We start from the raw sequence: 17,818 nt of genomic DNA on the forward strand, positions 1-17,818 counted from the left end.
TTGTGGCCCCATTTCTTTGTTTTACTGTCAGTGTCTCTTAAATGCTGATTCAAACCTCATCATTACAGGCTCCATGACCATTGATTGTTTGGGGACACTGACTGAACTGTCAGACTGCAAACGCAAACTCTTTCCTGTAGGATACCAGTAAGTCTTCTCTTGCTAAGTGCCATCATTACTATTGTCTCTACAATTAAAGTAAATCCACCTGCAAGAGGAAACTTAAATTGCCATGCAAGTTAATTTATTCTCATCTCTACAGGTGTTCAAGGGTATACTGGAGTACTTTAGATGCTCGAAAGCGCTGTGTGTACACCTGTAGGATCCTAGTTTGTCACCCTCCAGTGGTAGAAACTGACCTGAAGAACATGATGGCTTCCGAGGAGAATCGTACAATAGCACACAGCCCACCTACCATAGCAGGTAACCTACAGACTACTTCAGTTTTTAGTCTGTACTATATTTGGGACTATGATGTGTTGAACCTAAATGTGTAAATTTTTTCATATTTAGACTTTCCTGATCCATTTGAATCCCCGAGGCGTTCTGACACCCTTTCCCCCACCAACACCCCCAAGCTCAGGGTTTACTCAAGGAATCGACATCCCAGCTACCCCCCATGTCAGCGCTCCCTAGGCCCCAGGCCCATGCCCTCTCCAGGTATAAATACAAATTTCTGGAAAAAAAAAACATTTTGTCATAGAAAGAAACATGATATATATTTCTTTATACATAATAATAAAGTACAAGTAATTCCATTGAGTGGAATGTCAATGGTGTCTGCTTTCCACTGAGTAATCTTAATTTCCACTTTTATTTTGTAGGAGGTACCTCTCAGCCTCAAAGCCATGAGATTGTGACAGTAGGAGACTCCTTGGTGAACCCCGGCATGCGGAATATTGACTCACGTCGCCACAGCTCCCCTCCATTCTCTCCTCCTCCCCTCCACCTGAACAGACAGAGAGGAGTGACCTCCCCAACTCAGTTTTTGTCACGACCCCTTACTTCTCCCCCTCCCCTCATCCCTTCACCTGCCAGAGACCCAGAAAAGTCCAAACACCCCAGCAAAGACTCGGCAAAGAGTCCAGTCCAGAGAGATGATGACAGAGTAAGACTGTTCTCCACAGACAGAAACAGACTGCGAGAAACCAGAGATCAAGGGCAGAGAGATCCTGACAAGGGAAGAATGTCAAGTCGAGATCAAACTTCTAAAGATTCTGAGAAGAACAGATCGTCCAGAGAGCTGGCGCAAAAAGACGCAGACAAGGGCGAACAACCAGCCAAAGAGCCGGAAAAGAGGAGGTCACTGAGTAAAGACTCTGGTCTAAAAGAATCTGAGAGGGGAAGACCTCTCAGTCGAGATTCAGAAAAGGGGAGACAAGTAAACAGAGACTTTGAGAAGGGGAGACAGGCAAGCAGAGAGTCAAGCAATAGAGAAACAGATAAGAGCAAATCATTCTCTAGAGATTCCAGCTATAAGGATGTGGACAAAACAAAGTCACTCAATAGAGATTCTGGGTTTAGGGACTCTGATAAACATAGACAATACAGCAGAGAAACAGGAAAAGACTCAGGCCAAGTTAAAGACAGACCCTCTAGTAGAGACTCTGACAAGGGTCGACCTCCATCTAGAGACTCCAGTTACAGAAGCACAGAGAGAAACAAAGATTCTGGCTCAGGGAAAGATAGTAACCCTGGCACTCAGTCCAAACAGGCTGGAGGTGAGAGTAAGAGCCCCAGACTGGCACCTGCGTGTTCAGGCCAGTCCTCCCCTCCTGTGGGCACTGCTGTTCTCACAGGCCAGCAGAGAGTTGGCAGCACCAAGCAGATGGACAAGCAAGGGAAACACGGAGGTAAAGACCAGGATGTTTCTGCAAGCCTCAGCTTGTTGCCTCGTCACCGCTCGACCCCCACCTCCAACATTGTCCAGTCTAAAGATAAGCCCAGCTCAGGGAAGGAGAGTAGTAGTGGCACTGGAAATATAACATCAGCGCCACATCATAAGGACTCTGTTGTTGGGAAATCTGGCTCCACACAGCCTTCATTTCAGAAGTCCAGTGTAAAGAAATCAAATGATTACTCTTCAGGTTCAGCCTCGGCAGTGGTTATGAAGCCTCTGTGGCCATCTAGGACATTAGCGGAAGATGACGTGGTCAAGCGAGGCTCCTTGCACCTGGTCTCACCAGCTGGAGCCTCAGCTGCCAAAGACAAACACCCCAAAGTTAAGACAGCAGGCAGCAGAGAGGTGTCCAAAGACCGTGAAAAAGACAAGACTCTCCAAAACAACAACAACAACAGCAGCAACAAAATTCCCATCATCAACAATAATACTAAAGCCACAGCCGGCTCCAACACACATGTTTCAAACCCCAGTTCCCACAACAGCAGCAACAGCAAAGCTCCAGTGCTAGGAAACAGCACCAAAGTCCATGGGAAGTCTCAACATGGGGATAAGCATGAGAACCAGGGAGGAGACAGATCCTCCTTAAAGAGCAGAGAGAATTACTCTGAGAAGAAGAACATCTCCTCTGTGGATTTACAGCAGCTGCAGCAGGCTGGTTTAGCTCCAGAGAAAGGAGTGAAGACATCTTTCCAGTCTCACTCTAAACAAACAAACAACCAGCTGCCGTCATCTAGAGAGAAAAAGCGACCAGTTAAACCCCCCATTGTAACTCCACTGAAGAGTGATATCAAGACTGACCCTAATGGGACCATTTCTTCTTCTTCTTCCTGTTCCACGACCACTACCTCCACCATTTCTCCTGCTGGCCAGGGGACCCGTTCTGCAGGCTCTACTCTCTTTTCCTCACCGTCCGGTAGCAGCAGTGACAGCTCAGAATCTGACACCCAGACTCAGACAGAGGACGACGACGTGCACAAGGACCACTCACGCAGTGAGCTCAGAGACCACCATGGCCTCCTCACACAAGGCCCCGAGGATGAGGGTGACGGCCCGGATGACGACCATGACAGGGGTCTGGATGACAAACATCATGAGGATGACAGTGATGGATCAGGCTCAGCCAAGAGGCGGTACCCTCGACGCAGTGCCCGTGCACGATCAAACATGTTTTTTGGCCTCACGCCTTTCTATGGGGTTCGCTCATACGGTGAAGAAGACCTTGCCTTCTATGGTGGCGGTGATGGAACCGGGGCTGTGGTTAAGAGGAGGACCGGTGGCCGCAAGAAGTCAGCTGAGGGGCAGGTAGATGGAGCAGATGATATAAGCACCACCTCTTCGTCAGGGGACAGTGGTGAGGATGAAGACAGCGCAATGATACACAGGGGTAAAGACCCTTACTACTACAACTTCACCCGAACTGTGATCAACCCTGGTGAGGGCCTACCGTCTATAGAAGGGATAGACCAGTGTCTCGGACGGGGCTCACAGCTTCAGCGCTTTCTAAAAGATGAGGAGCAGCAACAACAGAGGGCTCAAGGAAAAGCTGAAGAGGACATGCTGAGTGCTTTGTAAGTCCACACAATTGTTTTGGTATAATTATTAGCAAAATCATGAAGAATATTATTCTATGATCTTCGATAACAATTGTATATATTGTCTCTGCTTTATTTAACAGGACATTAGGCAAGCAGCGTATTGGGCAGCTTGATGGCGTTGATGATGGCTCTGAGAGCGATACGAGCATCTGCACCACCAGCACCACAACTACTACCACCACATCCTCTACCACCCCACCTAAGAGCACTCCTAAGAGAAGGGGCAGAGAAAGACACACTGAGAAACATGACTCTCATGACTCGAACAAGGAGGCAGACAACAGTGCAGTGAGTAGTAACACCCGAGAAGGAAGAAAAAACCAGAAAGAAAATTGCCTTCCTCTAGGAGTCGGCGTCAAGTCGCAGCCCCAGAGTCAGGGTCAAGATCCTCTCGAGGCCCAACTTTCTCTTAGCACAGACCTACTCAAATCAGACTCGGACAACAACAATAGTGATGACTGTGGGAACATTTTGCCTTCAGACATCATGGAGTTCGTTTTGAACACACCCTCAATGCAGGCTCTGGGTCAGCAGTCTGAGCCGTCCTCCTCGGAGCTGCTGCTTGATGAGGGTTATGTTGGGGTGGATGTCAACCGGCGCAAAGACATTCTGTTTGACGACTTCTCCCAGCCGCTGCCAAGTGCTGAGAGTGGAGGTGTAGTGGAGAGTAGCGTGAACAGCTCCATATCTGTAGAGGAGCCATATCTTCCTCTGGAGCTGCCCTCTGATCTCTCTGTCCTGACCACACGCAGCCCGACTGTCAGCACCAGTCAGAACCACACTGCTGGAAGTCTCATCTCAGATACCTCAGACCGCACCATGCTCAGCTTGACCTCTGACCCAGAGACCATCAGTGCAGAAAAGAGTGGGGACAAGAAAAGAGCAGGGTCAGGTGTGTCACCATCTGAGAATCAGCATGATGCTCCAACTGTCCCTGAAGGTCACATGACTCCTGAGCAGTTTATTCCAAGTCCTGCTATTGGCCAGGTCGTTGACCCTCCAGGTAACCAGGACATTCCAAGGACTTCTGGCACACCAGGTTTGCCAAGTTCTCCCTCCCTGCCTCTTCAGGGTCAGAAGTACCTCCCAGCATCAGCTGCAACACAGGGCAGCCCGAGTTCAGTCCCTGGACCAGGACCGTCCCAGACTCAGGTTTCCAGTCCGGCACTCATCAAACCAGGCCCTGACAAACTCATTGTTGTCAATCAACAGTTCCAGCCCCTCTATGTCCTTCAGACTGTCCCGAATGGTGTCACCCAAAAAATAAGTGCTACAGGAGTGATGGATACCAGCTCTCCTACAGTGCTGAGCTCTATGACACTCACCACAGGGTTGAATACTGGTTTATCCACAGCCCAGCCAATATTTCCCACTGGTGGCAAAGTCCTGGGCACCATGTCTCACCCCTCTCATATTCACACCTTTACTGGAGCTGCACAGGCAGGTTTCCAAACTGGAATCCCCAGCACCACCTCAGGGCTTCTCATTGGGTTGCCCTCTCAGCCCCATGACCAATCCCAGATTTTGGTCTCAGAGGCAAGTCGACCACATGAGTTGGGACCCAATGTTGCTATAGTGTCCAGTCCCTCTTCCCTCACTTCCTCACAGACAGCACTCGCCTCTGCTCACGGCAGAAAGAGGCCCATCTCTCGTCTTCAGCCGCGTAAAGGCAAAAAGTTGGCCCGCTGCCGTAGTCAGCCTACTCTGGCCCCGTCTGAAGTGGGACCTCCTAACATGACCCTTATCAACCTGTCTTCCCCTCAGATCACTGCAAGCATCCCTGGCCAACCTGGTGGCCTGGTTGAGTTAACCTCCCTCTCTGCTACTCAGCGCAAGGTTCCAAATATCATCAAGAGACCAAAATCAGGTGGGGTTATGTACTTGGATCCCACTACTCTAATTCAGCAGAGGATTCCTGGTACTGCTCAGCCTGGGATCCTGGGTCACGATTCCTCTACGCATCTCCTGCCGTGCACAGTCTCTGGTCTCAACCCCAGTCAGTCAGTGTTGAATGTCGTGTCTGTGCCCTCTAGTGGTGCTGCTGGTCTTCTTGCCCCAGGATCAGTCTCCCTCTCAACCCCTGTTCTGAGCTCTACTGAAATCACAGGACCAATTAGCAGTCTCCTGTTTAAGGCAAGTCCGCGTGGCCTGGGCCTGTCAGATCAGCCAATGGTCCTTCAATCAGCAGGGGGAGCTCCTCTGATGTCACAGCTTAGCTCTTCGGTGCAGACGTCCATAGCCAGTAGCATCTGCGTTCTGCCCTCCCAACAGACCATCAGCATGGCTGTCAGCCATCAAGGAGAGAGCGAATGCAGTAATATCCACTTACAGCATCAGCCTGTTAACAGAATGCAGAGTTTGGATTCCTGTTCAACCACCACTGTTACTTTAGCCACCTGCACAGCCACCCCTCTGAGCCCTGCCAAGGGGCGTGTTGTTGGAGTGTTCACACAAACCTCTGCACACTCGCAGAGCAGCAGAACCACTCCTATTTCAAGATCATCAGAACAAAGGCCTGTTTACTCACACACAATCATGTCTACAGCAAGAACAGGTTCAGGAACAGAAAAGGGCAAACAGAAATCCAAGAGGAGCAGACAGAGTTCAGACACAAACAGCGGGAAGAAGCTCAAGGGCTCTCGGGCAGAGGATCATCACAGCAACCCTGCAGGACGACTTCCAACAAACCCAAGGTGAGACCGTCATACTGTACTGGATATTTGAGATGTATCAATATTGTGTGCTGGGTTTATTTTTGTTATGCAATATCTTCTTTAAGGCAGTAAGTACATTTTTTAAATGACTTCATAGCCCTCTGTCATTATTGTGACTTTACCTCAAAGAGATTCTTCAAAGTCCCATTGCATCTGCATGGAGATAAGATACAGTATAGTTCTTAATGAATTTAAGAATGGGGGTATAAAGTAATTTTATTCAGCAGATGCTTCTTCAAAAGAAACTGATCATTTTGTGCAAAATTATGTTTTTAGTTTGAGATAAAACATATAACCAGCAACAATTCACTGTCACATCTTGGAGGATAAGTATCTACTATTTTTTAGGTTAAAGGTCCAGTGTGTAAGATTTAGGTGAAAGGGATCTATTGGCAGAAATTTAATGTAGAATAATCCTTATGATGTTTTCACTAGTTCGTTTCATCTAAATTGTATGAATTGTAGTTTTCTTTACCCCAGAAAAGGCCCTTTATATTCAAATACTTTATATTGACATCGAGGGGACCCTCTCTATGGAGGCCGCCATGTTTTTTACATTTGTCCAGTCTGGACAAACTAAACATCTTTTGATTTTTTATGACAACCAAAGGCTACCAGAGGTTATTTTTCATGTTTGGAAGGAGAGGGTGGAATGAGGGGTGTTCAGCTGCAACATGCAATTTCAACACTAGATGTCACAAAATTCTACACACTGTACCTTTAAGTACTTTATGTAGAATATAAATATGTTTCCATTTTTTGCAAACAGTTCCAAAGAGCTGGTCTCCCCTGAACCCATGGACACCGGGAAACCTGCAGATAAGGCAACCAGCAAGGGGTATGGAGTTTCAATATTTGTCACCCATTTTCAAACTAATCATTAAATAGAGTTCTAATACTTCCCCATATCTTTTCCAGTGTTCTTGCTAAAAAGAAGACATCTGAGGGTTCTGTTTTACCGGGGAGAGTTGTGGGAAAAGACAAAGCATCTGCAGCTTTAGGAGCAGGGTCTCTTCTGGTCGCTTCACCCCCAGACCAGGATGGGAACAGCAGGGACACCGGCGTGGACAGCAAACCCAAGAAAGGCATCATCTTTGAAATCTGCAGTGAGGACGGCTTCCACATCCGCTGTGAGAGTATTGAAGGTGAGAGAAAACAAACCCTGGAAGATGACAACCTACACCCTGAAACACTAAATACTGTACATACAAAAATAGTTAAACTACCTTTCTGCTTTCATTGGGAGATTCAGTAAATATTCAATGTTATCAAAACATTGTTTACATTAATGGTACATACATATATTGTATTTTACATGTATAGATTGCTTTTCTATAAATATAATAAGAATAGTCAAAACACTGGGTGTAAAACACTAACTGTCATCTCCTGAATGCCTGTCCTGCTACAGAGGCTTGGAAATCTCTGACTGACAAAGTGCAGGAAGCTCGCTCCAACGCAAGACTCAAAGAGCTTTCTTTTGAAGGTGAGGCGTCACACTAAATTATAAAATAAGTTGTTTGTGTTCAAACTGTGTCTAAAATGCTTTCCAAACACAAATGCTATATTTAAATGGGGACCGTAATGACTGTCTCTGCTCGGCACAGGTGTGAATGGACTGAGGATGCTGGGAGTCGTCCATGAGGCAGTGGTCTTCCTGCTGGAGCAGCTGTATGGCTCCAGACACTGTCGGAGCTACCGCTTCCGCTTCCACAAACCAGAGGAAACCGATGAACCTCCCATCAACCCCCACGGCTCGGCTCGTGCAGAGATCAACCACAGGTCAGAAAGAGACCTACACAGAAAATGCATATTTCTAACACACACACATCTGTATAACATTGTGGGAGCAGGTTGTTTTAGCAGAGGCTGTAAATATATTTGTTTCTGTATCGCAGGCGTCGCCTGTTTGTTTTTGTCTCATTATTACTAAAGCAGAACCACATAACTTCTATTGTTTTCTAACTCCACACTGTACTATTGTTGATTGTACGCTGCACACAGTTAAATGACTTTTTTTTTTTTTTTTTTTTTTTTTTTTTCCACATCTTTTTATTCGTTTTTTCGTTCATTTACAGCAATAAATCACACATACAGTATATGCAGTATATATATGCAGAAATTCTTAGCAGTAGACAATAGTGGTAGGATGCCCTACACGATGTATGGTGATAACAACAATGTGATTGAGCTGAGCCAGAATGGCTTCTATGAACCACATTTAACCCTTGACCCTTCCCACCCACTGACCAAAAACAAAACAAAGGAAAAGTTAACTAATTGCATAATTAGACCATACATACTTTACATTACCAAAAAAAAAAAAAAAAAAAAAAAAAAAAAAATTAAATAAATAAAAGATAGGAAGGGGGGGGGGGGGGGGGGGGGGCATCTAGTCGCTTTCTGGGTGAATAGTGGATCTGTTTAAGTACTCTAGGAAAGGCTGCCAGGTTTTGTTAAAAGCAGTATCAGAACCCGCCAGCGAGAATCGAATCTTCTCGAGTTTGATATGTGTGAGGACCTCCCTAAGCCAGCTATTGTGTGAAGGTGGAGTAACTTGTTTCCATTTAAGCAAAATAAGGCGTCTGGCCAGTAGAGTAGTGAAGGCCAGTACCCGGCGTTTCGATGCAGGGAGACAAAGTGTCATAGGTGGGGGCAGGCCAAACAGGGCCGTGTAAGGCTCGGGGTTAAGATCTACTTCAAGTACAGTTGCAAGTGTATCAAAAATTTGGTACCAAAAGCTGGTGAGGTTCGAGCAGGACCAAAACATATGTGTGTGATTAGCAGGCGACTGCTTACATCTATTACAACTGTCATTGGTGCCCGGGTAAATCTTCGCCAGTCGAACGTTTGTGTAGTGCACTCTGAAAAGAACCTTACATTGTAATAAGCTGTGCCTGGCACATATAGAGGACGTGTGAACCAGCTCAAGGATTTGGACCCATTGGTCGTCTGAAACTGGAACTCCCATCTCCTGCTCCCAGGTCTGCTTCAGGCGAGTTGTTTGGTCAGGGTTGAGGGAGTCAATGGAATTGTAAATCACAGAGATGGAGCGCTTTTGAGAAGGATCGAGGGCGAGCAAGGAGTCACTCAGAGACCCGGGCGGGTGGTTAGGGAAGTGTGGATAGGCAGTTTGGACAAAGTGCCTGACTTGAAGGTAACGAAAAAAGTGAGAGTTAGGTAATTCAAACCTGGCTGCGAGCTCTGTAAAATCAGTAAATTTATTTTCCTTGTAGAGGTCTTTGACATATAATAAACCTTTGTCTCGCCAGATAGTAAAGGTGGGGTCAGATGAGGAGGGAGGGAATAGATGGTTTTTAACAACCGGGGCCAAAGTTGAGGGTTCATTCAAGCCATAATGTTTACGAAATTGATTCCAGATTTTCAGCGAGTTAGTAACAACAGGGTTCTGTGAGACGTTGTGGATCTTAAGGGGGTTAAATGACTTTTGTAAGGAAACTGCTTCACTTAATGAGAACCTTTCAACTGCCTTGTGTGTGTGTTTCTGACTGGTTGTCTCTGCCACCTGTCCACCCTCCAGGAGGTCTGTCTTTGACATGTTCAATTTCTTGGCCTCAAAACACCGCCAGCCTCCTGAGTACAGGCCGCATGAAGACGATGATGAGGAAGGGCAGCTCAAGACTGCCAGGTCAGTTACAGCAAGCACTGAACTTAACCTTAATGTTATTGTCCAAATCATTGTGTCAAGATGGTCTAATATTAGTTAGCAGAGAAACTGTCATCATTGTGATCATTTGTGCTGCTGTTTCAGGCGTGCCTCCATGGAGCTACCACTCACTCTGAGATTCAAACAGCTCAAGGCCACATCCAGAGAAACCGTGGGAGTCTACAGGTTAGATCAATGGCATTACATCACATATAATCATTTAGGATGATGTATAGTTTCACAAAAAGTAGATCATGTAGCTCCAGGATATGAAATGAAGGAGATTAAGATTATACCTGCATCTATATATCAAGACTTAAATAACGTTTTTGTTACTCACTGTTCTCCTCTGCAGGTCTCCCATTCATGGCCGCGGTCTGTTCTGCAAGAAAACCATCGACGTTGGGGAGATGATCATTGAATACTCTGGAAATGTCATTCGCTCTGTGCTCACTGACAAAAGGGAGAAATATTATGATGGAAAGGTGAGGTTTCAGTTTTAACTGCTGTTTGATGAACTTGACTGAAACAAATAAGTAAGATAAAACCTCTGTCTTTTCTCTCCTCAAAGGGCATTGGCTGTTACATGTTTCGGATCGATGACTACGAGGTGGTAGATGCAACGGTGCATGGCAACGCCGCCCGCTTCATCAACCACTCCTGTGAGCCCAACTGCTACTCTCGGGTCATCACCGTGGACGGCCAGAAACACATCGTCATCTTTGCCTCTCGCCGCATATTCTGCGGAGAGGAGCTCACCTATGACTACAAGTTCCCCATCGAGGACGCCAGCAACAAGCTACCCTGCAACTGTAGTGCAAAGAAGTGTCGCAAGTTCCTCAACTGATCTAAACAAGTAAAAGAGGACTGAAGATTTGGTGAGCAGCAAGGCCACAATTTTCTGAGGGCGCCCCCTGCTGGGGGTTTGTTGTGGCACTAGCTCTCTGAGTTTGGTCCATGTAGGACCACAGCTGCCAACTGTGCACCAACTCTGTCAGTGTTTCCGCTGCTGGTGTTGGCAGAACACGGCAGAGACAGAACTGTTGTGGGTCGTACTGTATATGCAGCTACAGCCACTTTAGTTTAAGGGCCATTTGCAGAAATTCCAACATATTGTGCCTCCTTTTGTCTCAGTTACATTTGGCATGGGACGTTTCACCTTTAGAGGTGAGGTATGAAACGGTTTGAGCCTTCACAACATTAAATTACAATATTAACTTTTGGATGATAAAGTTACCCCATCATGTTCTTTTTTTTACATTGCCACGTCCACTTATACTGAGATTTGATCACACTAAAAAATCAAAGAACTTGGTTCCATTTTACACCAAAGTGCAATTTGTTAAAGGGACTCGGAAAAGTAATTTTACTAGAAAGACGAATTAGAAACTTGTTAGAATTTGTTTTTTTTATTTGCGTCACAGTGTCGGGTGATAATGATTCACATCTCCCTGTGTGAATGTGACCTGATGCCTTCAGAGCCATTGTAATTTTACTGAAACCTTCCCCTAAAAGCTTGTGCATTCAACACTGTAAATAGGAGCAGCTAGTGTTTATCAGCCTGAAAATAGCTGTATAGATGGAAACACTAGGAGGAGCTGTGGCCACAGGAGAGAAGAGAGAAACAAGGAGGATTGAAATTTAGATTGGTTGAAATAAACTAAAGGTTATTTTTGGTAGTTCATGTAAAGGAGTGATACCTGAGGTTGATATCATCCTGTGTACTTAAAGCAACGTTTAGTCTGACAGCTTGGTAGCTACGTAGACATGTTGTTGGGATTAAGCGTCTGGCCTGAGAGAGCAAGGCAGCTAGAGATTCTGGTGGACTGACAGCCAAGGGACTGGAAAACCCTACTGATGTGCTTTAGTAGAAATATTTATAATTGAATTTTTTTGGAGGTGTGAACTACAAACAGCCATGGATCTGACAGAACCATACAGACGGATGTGTTGTCAGTTTGTGCATGCTGTTGTTGATATCAGACTTGTTGTTTTTTGGTAATTATATAAGCTCAGATTTTGAATCACGTTCCAAATTACAGCAGCAAAGAGAACCAAACATTACACTCTTGAATTTAATTTTCTCACCACTTTTCTTCTTGGCCTGTTGTGATAACCGTTACCATGGAGAAGATTTTATTTGTAAAAGTCTTTTAAAGTCTTGTCTATTATCTGTCTTTTTATTACGGGCAGGGAAGTATCATGCTTGCTTTTAAAAAACAAAACAAAACAACAAATGTAAATAATGTATATTTTTCTACGAAAAGACTTAAAAGCACTCACTAGTGAATAGCACTTAATGATGGTATTTATATTTTTTAAAGATCGTATTTATTTTATTGCCATTTTTGTAGGAAATAGAGGTTTACAAACACTAATGCTCGGTCTCTATGTTTTGTATTCCACTGCCTTTTCAAAGTTGTTTTTGTTGTGATTTATTTTTTTAATTTGTAGCCTGAATGTTTTCTTTGATTCCAAAGACTGACGCTGGTCTGTGGCTTGGTCCCGTTTTTAGTTCAGTCCACCAGTAGCTCTTTATCTATCCCAGGCCGTTCAGTCGGAGCTGACAGTTTTTATTTTCCGTTGTTCCAGTTCTAGCTGGCAGTGTGACAGTCATACCAACTATTAATATGCACTTGAGAGAGTTCAGATTGTTGATCCATAGCCAATATCTCCTCTCTCCAGCCTTATCGTCTCCACACCACATCACACCGAGAATCAAGTCCACTTTACGGACTGCTACGAGGCAGCCTCTTCTTGTCGCTAATAAACTGTGGGTTGGGAGACTTGCAGCCAACTGTTCACATGTGTAAAAACCCAACCAGAGTCCTGTTGGTGCAGTGTTCTGTCCCTCTGCAGTCAATAGTAAAGAGGTGCCTTTATTTTAAGCTACCAACGTCATTCAGCATCTGTGTTGAGCCAGTCCGTTTATTTGGTGACCACTCACCAGCATTTGGAAATCACTTTCTCTTCTTTTGATTATTGTTCTTGTGGTTTGCCTTAGTCGTAAACGAGCATGCCTTCATGTGCTGGACCCAATATCGAATTAGACTGTTTAGACCGACTCGTCCTGAAGTCACCTACTTCTGTTTTTGTCCTTTTTTTAAATGAAATTATTCTGGCCCACCTCTCACTCTGACTTTATCACCTAAAGGCCGTTAGCAGTTTCTCCCACACTGCCCTCTGTTGTTGTGAACGAAAAAGTGACCCACACATTGGTTTGCACTTAAGTTGTGACACCGGCACATATGAAATCTCAACCCTTTCTCCAGAAAGACAATGCAACTCTGATGCAGAAATAGTGCATGAGGCCCCTGAGTTCAGTCAAACTTAGAACTGAACTTGGTGTTTGAGGCTCTAGCGAAGTGCACTTGACTTTATTTTTTGTTTTTGCAGCAAAGTGAAGGCAGGGACCACACCAGCAGCCCATTCCTTCCTGAAGGTGCAGCCTGTACAAACCTCGGCTGTGCTTGGGCCCAAGATCAGGTCTTGTCTGACAGGTCGGCCTTGTGGTTTTACAGCTGCAACTACACCGGGCTCGCTGGGTTCTGCTGCTAAGGTCAACAATGAATGTATGTTCCTCCTCCACATCACCAGACTTGTGATAACGTCGAAACTTTGTCTGCTACATTTGTTTTCGGTTCCTGCGTCAACAACCCTGGTAGATAACAGATGGTGTTTAGATGTGACCTCACGCTGGGCAGCAGGAGTTTCATTTCAGCACTGGGAATAAAAAACACCAACACATGAACAGCAGTGGCACGTCTGCCTGTACGTCAACAGGTTCTTACTGAGTTAGCTCAACAGTTCAAGCTAGTATCGGTGACGACACATTTACTGATGCCAAGGGCTCTGTCTACTACTTGCTTCTCGAGATCCACTTCTGCATTTTCAGGGTTGGAGGGTTTAGTGAACAATTAGTCAGTGTATTTCACTTTTTTTAAACAACATATATACAATAAGGAAATGGTGTCTGTTGGTTCTTTGGACTTTGTTTTTCCACGCCACACCAGTGGCCCTTCTCCGTCACTATCTGTAATTATAGTATAAATACATGACAATAATATACGGAAACATGCATAGTAATTTCTTGTACTATACAATATATGGAATGGACAGACAAACTTAGTTACAGTAGCAAATCAGCAGATTTATAAAGGTTATTAGCAATGTTTCAATGTACTCTATAATGGTTTTGTGTTACAGTAATATCAGATGAAACTAACGTGCATCATTCTTTTGTATATTAATATCCAGTACCAGTTTTGCTGTGCCTGTGAGTGTTCCTGCACCAGCAAGGGACATTGCAGTTTTTCCTTTCCTTTTCTTTTCTCTGGAACAGAAGTGGTTTTTATGTGATGAGAAATATACCTGTATTAATGTGGTTGTGAATTCTTGAGGTCAGCCTATTTTTAGTTTTATTTTGCTTCGTTTGTTTGTTTCCCCCCTGGCTGTTGTAGTGAATGTTTTTCTGTTATTTTTTTCCTTTGTGCGTTTTAACAGGGACTTTTTAGACAACTTACTTGATGTGGTATAAATGAAGAGCGTGGTTTGTGGAGACAAATCAGGAGTCTTTAAACATTTGCACCAAAATGGCGTTTGTTTCATTTTGGAAGCCTCTCGTGTCTCCCTGACCACCTCTCTCTCCTCCGAAGCTTTGGTTGTACTTAACATGTACTGTTTTTATAGAAAGTCATAATGCTGATGTTAAAAACATTTTAATTTATTAATTTTGTGCAACATCCACCCTGAATTGTTCTTTTACAAGTCAAGGTTTGGGAGAGGTGGGACAAATACTGAGTATGTATTTGTGTTTTTCTACTTGTTTCTCGTGTATAGAAGTTGTCAGCCTAGGATGGGATGTGGTGTCACAGGGGGAGCGGATGTATGGATCATGGATTGTGGACATGCTTGCTTTTTTTATGCCTTGAATATACCTTTGTCTTATCAATACTCCTCCTGCTCTCTGTAATAACGGTGTTCATATGTTCAACAGTCATATTTCCTCCCGTTTTTAACAGTGTTCTTTCAATACACATCAACGAAATGAAGGAAAACCACCACAGTGAAAATAAACCACAAACTACTTGGTTGAATGTATAATTAGGAAACAAAGTTGTACATAAGTGTAAAAAGAAAAGTTTCTAATCATGTTTATTTTCTATGCACTTTTTTATTTAAGTGATAGTTTAAATAATAAACATGTCTCCTTTACTCTTCTCTGTTTCTTGACTCAGTCATTGTTTTGGCAGCTGCTGAGTGAAATTATAAAAAATTATAGTCTTAATTACGTTAATTTAGTACGACTTGGTTAATATGAAGAGAGAGAGAGAGAGTGAGTGTGTGTTGGTCAGAAACCGAAAGTAAAGGAGGATTTCTCCTCTCCCTGTGAACTCCTCTGATGAAGTTCTTTGTCCAGCATTGGTGGAAATGAGGCCGTTAACTAACGTTTCAGTGGCTCACGAACACAAAAACGTGACTCGTGAGAGGGAGGACACCGTAGTTAGATATCGTAGTTCTTACAATTCTTACGGTTATGAAATCGTGACGTCATCAAACCTTTAGGTTATCCAAAAACCGGTTAATCCCGACATCCCTTCTATAGATACCTACTGACTCTTCCATGATGTTTCTTCATATTTGTAGTATAGACATATGTCTTAGATTTCATTCATTATGGTCTTAAAAAGACTTAAATCTAACCTGATGAAACCTGCAGAAACCCTGTATAGAGAACATTTGCATAATCTGTCCCTGGGCAGGAAAATATAAAAGACAATAAAACATATACAGCAAAGAAAGACAATATAAAATATCTTGTTACAAAGGTTGTTTTGAGTTGTGTTGAAAGTGTTTTAAAATGACTGAATCATGTATTCATCCTCATCATATTAATTGTTGTTCTTCAGTTTTCAGTGTACATGATCTGCATAGTTGGAGTTTGCTTTTAAACCAGGTTTGGACAAAACTACATTCATCACAAAGAATGTGCAGCGTGATCTAAAGCTTCAGATCAACCACATGGACCTTGAGGTGAGATTGTTTTCGATGTTAATGATGTTTCTACAAATCACACATTCGTTTTCTCTGGACACTGTAAAAAGTTATTTTAAAGTTTGAAACATAATTAACCCTCCCACCAAGAGCAGATGTCATGGAAATAAAGTCATCATAAAACTAAAGTCTTTTTTAGAGATGTGTAAATCTGTTTACATCTTTGTGAGATCAAGACTCAGTTTCTGAAACACAGCTCAACCCTCAACTTTTATATAGCCAGCAGTTTTTTAAGCTCTTTTGCTGTAACCCCATACTACAAATAAACTCATTCTGCCCATTTACCAAAAGCTCCACAATAACAGTAAACCCTCCATTCAGCAGTTTATGGATTCTTACAGGAAATCAGCACAGCAGCACCAGAATGTGCTGATTCTGTTGCTGCTAATTAAAACCACGTCTTAACTCTGCTGTCGCCACAGGATCCTGCAGAAACTCCTCCTCACACCAGCCTGATGAGTGGAACTCAAAGGAAAGTCGCCTCTGCTTTCAAAGAGCTGCTCACACCCTCGCCACCCCCCCCCCCCCCCCCCCCCCCCCCCCCCCCCCCCCGGTCACCCCCCGATCACCCCCCCATAAAAACCAGTGTGTTTTAGTGTTGAAGCTCTAAGCAGACACATGTGTAGAGTCAGTGTTTCACTCTTTGCTCTCACCGTGACACCAAACATGTTGCATCAACATACTTCATTTGAAAAAGTGAAGGGGTGTGATTCATTATACATAAGAAGTTATGTCATTTTAATTGTCTCAGTATGTGATAATAACTCGTGAAGGCTGAATTAATCCATTGATTTACTTATTTAAACTATTACACCAGTGGTTGGTGATATGTGGCTTGTGTACTATAAAACTTCTCATAAATATTCTGATAAATCCTATAATTAATGACCCTGTGACATATAATGACCACAAGACACATAAACTGTGGCTAATGGGGTCCTGAAGTATAGTTAGTACACATGCAATACGTTAACCTCATGTTTACTGGGAGCCGACTGTTACACACGCTCATTAACCATGTGTTCAAGCTAAGCTAATGCTACTAGTTTGCACATGTGAGCCACATGATTTTCCCCGACCCCATTTTAAGTGCATGGACACCATTAAATGACTGGACATTAATGGTTATTGACCTAAACATGGGTTAAGGGTTTGATCTATTTTGAAAATATATTTCCAATTGTATTATTAAACAGTTTTTTACATTCATGTTACAGTATGTATATTCATCTGGTTAATGTTCTTCATTCAGCATCAGATCATGGCCGTCAAATAGTTCTTCACGTGTTTTCATTGTTCCTATAACATGCTGCCCCTCCTCTGTGAACTTGGATAATAAAACTGACGAGTGGCTCTGAACCTATAATTTGCAGACTCCTGTTTATTTTCTCTCTTCTCTTCTCCCTCACAGATTAACTGGATGGACCGTGGCCTCTAACATCTCCTTGGCACAGGGCTGGTTCCTCCAGGGTCTCTGCTGCTGCAACTGTCCAAACATGTTTCCACTGGCCTGGACTGAAGGCAGCTGCACGGTTTTTATCAGTCCAACCTCAGCTCTGCTGCCAAAATGATAGTTTGACTTTTTTCTCCACCGACTTCATGCTGCCACTGAGGGATTACAATCAAAAGAGGATTACTGTCAGGGAGTCTCGCTGGAGCAAAAGGACTGATAAGAAGATGGTATCGGGATCAGACAAACTGCTTCATCTTGGAGGCAGATAATGAAAATCACTGAGTGGAGAAGACCCGTCATGCAGATTGTGTGCGCCTCTTTGCCTCGTGATGTCTGTATTTACTTCTCTTCACCTTTCGTTTTGAAGCATTGGTGTTTCTGAGTAATAGAGATGGTTATAGCTCATTTTTCAGCTGCAGGTCATTGTCTTGG

At 43.9% G+C, this 17,818-nt stretch overlaps 1 protein-coding gene across 2 annotated transcripts in view; it reads left to right on the forward strand.

Moving 5' to 3' along the window:
- Positions 1-15,098, forward strand: part of kmt2a (lysine (K)-specific methyltransferase 2A) — a 39,209-nt gene extending 24,111 nt beyond the window's left edge. For both annotated transcript variants that reach the window (XM_020088293.2, XM_020088292.2), the window contains exons 22-34: positions 69-147; positions 263-423; positions 514-660; positions 825-3,471; positions 3,579-6,191; positions 6,982-7,050; positions 7,131-7,357; positions 7,624-7,698; positions 7,820-7,994; positions 9,754-9,861; positions 9,985-10,065; positions 10,235-10,364; positions 10,451-15,098. In XM_020088293.2, coding sequence (XP_019943852.2) covers positions 69-147; positions 263-423; positions 514-660; positions 825-3,471; positions 3,579-6,191; positions 6,982-7,050; positions 7,131-7,357; positions 7,624-7,698; positions 7,820-7,994; positions 9,754-9,861; positions 9,985-10,065; positions 10,235-10,364; positions 10,451-10,726 — 6,788 coding nt within the window. In that variant the 3' untranslated portion in view covers positions 10,727-15,098. The remainder of the gene's footprint in view (positions 1-68; positions 148-262; positions 424-513; positions 661-824; positions 3,472-3,578; positions 6,192-6,981; positions 7,051-7,130; positions 7,358-7,623; positions 7,699-7,819; positions 7,995-9,753; positions 9,862-9,984; positions 10,066-10,234; positions 10,365-10,450) is intronic.
- The last annotated feature ends 2,720 nt before the right edge of the window (positions 15,099-17,818 follow it).

The sequence above is a fragment of the Paralichthys olivaceus genome, chromosome 11, assembly GCF_024713975.1.
Source record: "Paralichthys olivaceus isolate ysfri-2021 chromosome 11, ASM2471397v2, whole genome shotgun sequence".
NCBI lineage: Eukaryota > Metazoa > Chordata > Actinopteri > Pleuronectiformes > Paralichthyidae > Paralichthys > Paralichthys olivaceus.